This window comes from Sinocyclocheilus grahami, unplaced genomic scaffold, assembly GCF_001515645.1.
Source record: "Sinocyclocheilus grahami isolate Dianchi unplaced genomic scaffold, SAMN03320097.WGS_v1.1 scaffold991.1, whole genome shotgun sequence".
NCBI classification, from domain to species: Eukaryota; Metazoa; Chordata; class Actinopteri; order Cypriniformes; family Cyprinidae; genus Sinocyclocheilus; species Sinocyclocheilus grahami.
The window spans coordinates 426,802-436,216 of record NW_015506170.1 but is presented as its reverse complement, the minus strand read 5'-3'; the positions used below and the strand labels follow the sequence as shown (position 1 = coordinate 436,216).

General features: G+C 39.3%; 1 protein-coding gene across 1 annotated transcript in view; it reads right to left on the bottom strand.

Annotated features, from left to right (window-relative positions):
- LOC107565265 (kin of IRRE-like protein 3) overlaps positions 1–8,597 on the bottom strand; it is a 153,646-nt gene extending 145,049 nt beyond the window's left edge. The window contains exon 1 of the mRNA XM_016250486.1: positions 8,552–8,597. Coding sequence (XP_016105972.1) covers positions 8,552–8,573 — 22 coding nt within the window. The 5' untranslated portion in view covers positions 8,574–8,597. The remainder of the gene's footprint in view (positions 1–8,551) is intronic.
- Positions 8,598–9,415: the final 818 nt, after the last annotated feature.

Sequence of the window (9,415 nt, the reverse complement as noted above, 5' to 3'; positions counted from 1 at the left end):
GGAGGGGGGGGGGGGGGGGGGGGGGGGTACAGTAGGTATTGTAATTGAAATCTATATATGCACATAGACAGAGTTTAATAAAAAAAAATAAACACTTAAAGACATAGTTCACCCAAAAATTTTAATTTGCTGAAATTCTCTATCCTGTTTGCTGAAATTCTCTCCAGTTTGCAAAAATTCTCTATCCAAGATTATGGATAGAGTTTTTTCAATGCAGAAAGCAATATAATGGATAGAGGACCTGTATTTTAATCGGAAGCAACAGATTGAAGTTGAAAACTTCTTAATGATGGATTTGTTTAACATGCAGCTTTTCAATTCACAAAATGTTAATTGACTAACACACAAATATAACACACTGTTATATTTTTTGTGTTTGCGCACTCTGATGTGAACAAGCCCAACAAGCATAAGCAGCATGGCGGAATGAGTGAAAGAGATGCTTCATTCCCCTTGTGTTGTCATTCCCAGCACACACAAGTGACGATTCTCTGTCAAGGTACCCCAACAGAAGGGTCCCAAAAAAGTGAATTTTACTGCACAGCTAGAGTTGAGAAATAATAAAGGCTTTAAAATAGTATAAATGTTTAAAAAAACGTGTTCGTGACTATGAAAGTAAGTTATCGATTATCACCCATTCACTGCATAGGATCCATTGGTGAGCAGGTGCTGTAATGCTACATTTCTCTCTGTTCTGATAAAGAAACAAACTCATCTACAACTTAGATGGCCAGAGGATGAGTCAATTGGCATTTTTGGTTGAACTATTCCTTTAAAATGGTGTTTTGGACGCTTTCTTTCCAGTAGTCTGAAACAACATGTTAGAAAATCAAATTACCCCAAAATCTCAAAATTTACCAATGCACTAAAAATAATATATTTGCCTGTAGTGTCTTGCCTTAATGAAAATAATTAAAAATGACCTATCTATATAAAAAAAAGTCTGTTGTTCAGAGCTGTGCTTTCAGAAAGTTCAATTCTCTGCATTTCTGAGTAAGTTCATTAATTTTTTTCAAGCCTGAATGTACAGGCAAGCTTCAGGATGTGTTCACTGATGAACTAGAACCAAAGAGAAGTTCTGATTATCCCACAATTTCCCTTTTACAGCTTCATTTATACAGTGTACACAGCCCCCGTGGACCAAAGCACTTAAAACGAAGGCAATTATCATATTTTCATTTCCTTCCTTACATGCAGAACTAGAGACAGATCTATGCTCTCAACGGGCAGTGGCCTCTTAAAATTCTGTTAAAAGATCCAGACTGGGACATAATAACAGAGGAACAGCGAGAAAGCCAGAGCACGAGAGAGCACATCTCCCCAGCATGTGGCACTTGTCCATGGCTTATCAGCCGAGGTATTTAATTGAATCTAGAATTCTAATTAGCATGCATCCACTGTGAGGCTGATCCATCGGAAGGGGGGAGGCAATGCTAACATGATTTCCCACAATGCTTCACTGGCGGACCCACCACAACCCCTGTTTACCCCTTCTGATAGTGACCTGCATCTACAAGAGCCGTCCAGCAGGATGAGAGATGAGTATGTACACCGTGAGTTGGCTCGCAGTTTAATTACAACACAAGTTATGTGTGTCAATATTTGTATGCCGTCCACATTGCTGGTTTGTGCCTCTGACAGCGCTCAGTGGGAACAAAGAAACCCAGTGGACTGATTCTTAATTGTGCAGAAGGTGATCAAACGATGCACTTTGAAGACATACTGTATACTATTGTTTCTCCTCTATGCCTCGCCTTTCTGAAACGTGTCGATTTCTACAAAGCTCATCGGTCTGAAAAGCGAGGTGTGCTCTGATTGGCCAGCTATCCAGTGCGTTGTGATTGGCCGAATACCTCAAGCATGTGACGGAAATGTAAACATAAAACCATGTTTGCATTTGTGATCGGAGAAATGACAAACAACAAGCGCTACTCTACACTGCTCAAAACTCACGTTTGAATCGTCAGTGGCAAATTCTTAATATAAAAAACGGCGGGCTTGCGACAAGCACATGTGATGACCCCGGGCTGGACTCTGCTTCATCCACGGTGAAAGCCGATCCGGCGATCCACAGCACGAAGTTGATGTATTTCCTCAACGACCAGCACGGACCAGCTCTCGGCATGATGAAGCGGATATCGTCCTCTTTTGGAAGGCCAAACAAAGTAGTTTCGCTTTCACAACGAAACACACAGATTCTTCACGACATGGCAGCAGCAACAATACTACAGCGAGAATAAAAGTTATGCCTTCTTTCTTTGCGTGAACATTTGGCCGTCGTTATGCAAATCTTCCCACATCGTGACCAAGCGGCAACCTCCCGCTCTCTCTCGTGAAGCCAACAAGGAAGTGACTTTAACTGTAATTCATCAACTGGACGCTAGAGGCTGGCTCCAAAAGGGAGTCAGTCCCATTGACTCCCCATGTTAAAATGCCCAAATTTACAGCAGAAAAAAACATGTTTACAGCCTGGTTCAAAAAATTATTTTGGTCTATATAGATAATTTTGCCCTTCATGACAACTGGGAGGGGGGTGAATTTTTTAAAAACTCATCCGTTTAAATTATATTAAGCCTTAACATTCAGCTTAATTAAGGGCGTGGCCACTTGAGTGACAGGTGGATTGCCGCTGCTGTCACCACCGTCGAGCTAGGTGGGCGTGGTTTCAGCACCCAGCTCCCGCCTCTTTGCCCATTTTCGATTATCCGGGAGTGACGTGTGGTGACGCGCTGCAAAGATTGCGTCGGCCCGCTCCGCCCACTTTGGGCTTCAAAAAACGCTCTTCGGAAATCTACGGGTGACGTCACGGACACTACGTCCATGTTTTTATACAGTCTATGCTAAAAACGCTTTATTTTTCATGCCAGGCCAGTAGATGGCGATGCCACTTTGTAAAGAAGCACTACGCGCCTGCGCACAGATGACTAGAAATGTCACCGTTTTTACAAATTCGCATTTTCATAGTTTACAAAGAGACAATATCATTTTCAAAAACTTGCACTTCGAAATCTACTTTTAAAAGTTTGCGTTTTCAGGCCGCCAAAACGCCCTTGTCGTAACGGCCAAAACGCATATAAAGTTTCCCCTTTTTATAGTAAAAAAAACGGTGTCATGTAAACAGCCCCGAAAAGACTTGGACAATATATTCTACGTTTATTTACTGATCTGAATATGCGGAATAGAGATGATTTTCTAAAATATAGTGAGTTCAATTTGTGTGCTAAAACAGCTATTCAGAAGAATTACGTTTGTCTTCAATGGGAAAACAACAGCTTAAGAGCATATTGGTATGGAATAACACGAGGGCGCCTCTTTGCCCATTTTCGATTATCCGGGAGTGACGTGTGGTGACGCGCTGCAAAGATTGCGTCGGCCCGCTCCGCCCACTTTGGGCTTCAAAAAACGCTCTTCGGAAATCTACGGGTGACGTCACGGACACTACGTCCATGTTTTTATACAGTCTATGATCGTGATGTAGATATGTGGGGGCGTGTTAGAATGAGCCGTTTTAGGTAGGAGTGGTTGACTCTTAACTTTTATAAAGAATATCTCTTTGGATTTGAGACTTTAGTCTTTGCAACTGTTCAGATTGTCTTTATGCACCAAGAGCTTGTATCACTTCAAAGAGAAAGGAAAAACTGAAATCGCATCATATGACCCCTTTAAAAACGGCAGATTTTTTCACTTATTCACAAAGTATAAACAAGTGAAACAAATCTGCTTGTGTTCCTTAAAAGTAAACATATATTTATGTATTTTTTTTCTTCAAAAATAGGACTTGTTTATATTAAATCAAATAGGAAGAACATGATCTGATTTAGATTTTTTTCATAGAATTTTAATTACGCTTTATAAGAGCTAGAAATAGCATTTTAGATTAATTTACACTTTACTATTTCTCCTTCACAAAATGTACTTCAGAAGTCAGATAAGTGTATAAACAACTTTTTACGGATTGTAAGTAGAATCTTTAATCAAATCAAGCTTGCTACTGTTCTTCAATTCACCTTAATATAGATATTTATCAGGGGTTTAATGGTACACAAACATGACAGCACTGTGATCCTTAAATAAAGTCTTTTAATTTGTCACCAAATTATTCATGTTTAAAATATGCATAACAAGATTTGTATTGTTACACTGAATTACATTTTAGTGGGTGTCTTCTAAAAAAGCAAGATAGTCATAATTTTTTGTTCAGAATAATATCAATTTAAGTACACAGTACACATGCTAATATATATATATATATATATATTCCCTTTGTTATCACCATCCTGATGTGAAAAAAAACTCACAGGAGAACAGCTTACACACTGTGCAAAGCGAATGACAATTCACATCTGGTGTGTGTGTCCTGTAGTATACAGGCTTGAATGGATCAGTGTGGCTTTCACTGCCACCCGTCAGTCGCAAACATCAGAACTCCAACCAACACATTCATTCACATGCTCGCGATCAGCATCTGGCCATCACATAGTGGAGAGTGACGGCAAGAAGAGAGGTTCAAAAACTCTCCTCACTGAACCCACAGCTCAGAAGACTGCAGCAGGATTCTTTCCCCCATGATTCTCAGTGTTTATTAATGCCCGTGTAGCTTTGCCACTTGAGTGACAGTGATTGCTCCCACTCATTTCTGTTTTAATGAGGAGTTAGAGAAACAGGGAGACCGCAGCACAACTGTCAGTCAACGAGCCGTCAGTGTAACATGATCACACTCCTGCTGGTTGGCAGCTGACAGCGGCGGCGGAGGGGAGGGCATGTTAGTTCTTCTGGTGCTGTCCGGGGTGGAAGGTTTTCTTTGCTTGGGTCACAGTCCCCACATCACCGTGCCTCATTAATAAATCCCTCCTTCCCTGTCAGGCTCATCACTGCTAGCTGCTCTATGCACTAGAAAGGTGATGCCCCAAACGTCAGATCGCACGTCAGAATGAGACCCTGTGAGCCCAGCCAATGCTCAAAGGACTCTCTAATGAAGGACTCTTCAAAAACATTGTGCTATAATCGAGACACTCTCAATAATAGAACTGGATTTCTAATTAAATGTTCTAAATATTTAATCAACCTTCATTAAAATGAATAATCATCTCGTTCTGCACTGGGTTTGACCAAACAAACTGTTCCAAAGCCTTCTGAAACCCAAGAGCTGTTCTACAGATAAATCACTCTTACGTATAAAGTTTTGATTATATAGGGGAGCCTGGTCGGGAATACCTAAAAGTTTAGAGGCTTGCACGATGTATATACTTCTAAGGTAAGAAATTATGCATTAGATCTCAAGCAAAAGAAAATCTTGAAATTGAGAACTTTTGTATCTCTATTGTTTCTCCTAGGCAGCTTCAGTATGAGACTGAATGGAGAACAAATGCTCTCCCTGCTGCTCAGATTTTTCTACGGAGAAAATGATTTTTGTAATTTCACAAGTGCCTCCTTAAATAGGTCTCAAAAAATGTCTCAAACTGTGCTCAGATTTTCTTTAGTCTGCAATCAACTGAATAAATGTCAGTAAGAACTCAAACCCTAAGATAAAATTATCTGAATTGTGCATTAACATTAAAATCGTTTTCACATTCATGTGAACATTCACAACCCACTGAACTTCTGTAACATGTTGCATTTCAATGTACAATGGGATTTAAATGTTTCTACAACCAAATCAGGTCACCAAGCCTCAAACTTGCATTCAAGTTTTTGAATGCAATTGAATATCGCTGTATGAATATAGTTGCAGTTCATATAAATCATGCTATTATGAGACTCCCCATCAACCTCATGATTGGCCTTTGCAGATCTGTGGAAGAGACCTATCTGTGAGCATCTTTAAACAAACATGCCACAATTGTAACTTTTGGTGCAATTTAGTCCTTGTTAAAACTCTATGCTATGACTTTATAGATGCATGAAAGTATATTCAATTTATAATCAGATATTTAAAATAAAAAATGTAAAACAACCATGTGGATAAAAGAAGACTTCAAAATGTATATTTTGTACTGTTCAATGTTTGGGATCAATTCTTTGAAATAAGTTTTTTATGCTCACCAAGGCTGCATTTGTTTAATCAAAAATACAGTAAAAATAGAAATATCATCACACTTTAAAATAAATGATTTCTACTTGAATGTATCGTAAAATGTAATTCCTGTGATGCAAAGGTGAATTTTCAGCATCATTGCTCGAGTCCTCAGTGTCACATGATCCTTCGGAAATCATTCTAATAATCTGATTTGCTGCTCAGTAAACATTTATTTTTATTATCAATGTGGAAAACTTAATATGTGCTGCTTAATATTTTTGTGGAAACCATGATAGCTCTTTATTTAAATTTTTAATGATTCTTTGATTTAAGGAAATTCAAAAGAACAGCATTTACAGGTGCATCTCAATGAATTAGAATGTCGTGGAAAAGTTCGTTTATTTCAGTAATTCAACTCAAATTGTGAAACTCGTGTATTAAATAAATTGTATGCACACAGACTGAAGTAGTTTAAGTATTTGGTTCTTTTAATATCTTTTGTGACATTATAAATGTCTACTGTCACGATCAGTTTAAAGCTGAAGAAGAGTCTTAGGGCCAGGTTTACTAAACAAGGCAAATTAGCGTGAGAGCGCAATTCCATTAAAGCGCCGATTGGAGTGGGAAGTTCTGCGGGTGATCTACGGACAATGCGCAAATTAAAGAATGCATACGCAATATCTCATTTCCATATTGGCCAACGAAATAGCAGTGCAAATTAGCGTAAGGATATGTTCGGATAATGTCTTCCTCTGGCATTCCAAATAAATTAATACGAGTGTAAAAAAATGATCTCCCTTCTACCACACACTCTGTTCTCTGCAGTGGCTCATACTGGCAGCAACAATCGCAGCTGTGTCAAGCGCAAAATTAGTTAACAAATGCTTTTTTTGGGCAGTATATAATGGCGCAAATACCACTAAATTGACCACCACAAACCCCAGTAAATCATGTTACGTGATTCATTTAAATATTCTCCTCCCATAAATTTCGCGTATGAAAGGGACACTCCTACAAATGCATATGCAACAAGGTCAGCCGCAGAAATTACTGTCCAAGCCTTTTTATCGCTAATTTCTCACTGCGTGTCTTTAGTAAATCCACAGTCATTTTTTTAATGCCAAAAGAGGGTTTTTGCACCCCCTCTTTTAGGAGAAACATCTAAAAAAGCAATTTTAGGAGAAACATCTAAAACAAAGTTGATGCTTGAATTAAACATAGCTGCAAACTCTATTCAGACTCCTGAGATATGAATAAGCAACTGAGTTCTTTCCAGTTTTCTTCTGGGTTCACCAGACAAATCTGACTAAACTAAAAACTTCCTAAAAGTTTTCTGAATGCAAACATTTCAACAAGCAAATAAAAAAATGACAAAATATCTCCCTTCTGAAAAATGAGAAACCCCTCCGATCAGCACAAAGCACACAAATGTACCAGCAAGATTGTTTAGACACACTGTGCTTTGTGCAGCGCAGGCACTGTTCATTAGGAAACTCTTGTAAAACGTTCTCATCCTACCCATGTGCTCTCATGCAGAAAATGAATCTATGTAGCAACTGCAGAGAATAATAAACACATTGGGGTAGTCCTTCCTCCCGTTCCCTCCCGCTAGCAAACAGTGTCAACGCACACACACACACACCTGGACTGGCTGCAGGGTAGCAACTGTGCATAATTAAGGGCCAGACATAATTAACTAGCGCCACTTTAGCCACAAACGCACACACAAAACAGTCAATAACAGCTAATTCCGTTCGCCGTTCCTGTCTAAGGAGCATACGGTTTTAATAACTGAGAGTGGCTGTGAGAGTGGACAAACTCGTATCGTTTGAAATAGGAAAAAGAGAAGGAGAAGAAAAAAAAACAGTAAAGCAGAAAGACTCAGTAGGGTGGGTGGAATCGGTTCCAATCCAGCCCTTTGTTTGTGCATTCATCTGCATTCTGGAGACAAACTCCTATTAAGTCCATCAGATGCAAATGAGCAGGGAGACAGACACGCTGCCACGGTGTTGCCTGCAATACAATCAGAGCAGCCTTTGGCTCCTGCTCTGTGCATTTAACCTGCTTCAGTGCATTTTCATTAGCAGACGGGGCTCGGCTCTACCTCCCCCCGCTAGAAACTGCACCCGGCAGAATTAGAAAACTCCGAAATGAGCTGGAACATTACGCTCTCCTGTTACTTTTGTTTGTCTTTGATCACACGCGAGGCTCTTTTAAAAGAAGCTGGAGGCTTGTCAAATTGTAATAGACTGAGTAGAACTCAGGCACTGTATGGCAAAAGAAATGTTATGTGGTATATTTTTTAATAAATGTGATCAGTTGCATGCAGCTGGGCTGGTCAAATGAGAACGTATACTGACATATTCAAGGTTCCAACCTGCTGGCTGTATTCTGTTCTAATAAGGAATGGTGAGATATGTCAACTCAAATGATTAACCTCCAAATTGAGTGCCTGCTTACCAGTTGGAGATGTTTTAAGGAAAAAAGGAGTGCAGATTAGGAAGGATGGATCTTTAACGATCGGCATTTACTCACCCTCATATTTTATAAAACCCATATGACCCAAGTCTCCATAGAAGTACTCCATACCACTTTGTCTTCACGTCTTCTGAAGCTGTATGACAGCTTTGTCTAAGGAGCTTCAACCTTCCTTCAACTTTACCCTTGTATTACTGTGATCAATCACATGAAACCTGCAAACTATCAAGTACCTAGAAAGTTTTTTGGCCATATTTGCAACAAACAGCTATATTTGGGCATTTAGGACCAAATATTACTTAAATGAGGAAAAGCATATATTTCAGCTTGGTGCAGCCAATGAATATGTGTAATCCCGAGTGTGCGTCTTAAGGTGATCACATCACATTTACTAAGGTTTAGTGAATTTTCTTGGGCAAAATCCAGTAATTTCAATAGGAATCTGTATGATCAGGAATTGCATGTTAGGGCGAATGATTTCCCCATGGATTCACCATGTTGATCAACACAAAGCTACTTGGCTTGAATTTAACCATACCTTCGAAACACTAACTGTTTCTATGTGACATGATGACTTTGGCTACTTTATTTCAGAAAGTCTGGAAATTCTACCATATTGCGCACTGCACTTTCTTCCATTCACAGAAATATGAGTGAAACACCTTGGTATATACATTGTTTGTAACTATTCAGCATCAGTTAAATCTGCCGTGATACTTCCACGTGGCATATTGGCAAGCAAATTAAATCAATGATTACAATTAGGTATTTTCTTTACACAAACAATCATACAGACTACTATTGTACTATACAGTGTTTTTTAGCCCAATTTTAGAGCCCCTGGTCACCATAAGCTTTCATTGTAAGCATCATTATACAGAATTGTACCTTTTTTGCTCCCCGGGGGAAAAAAGAAACGCA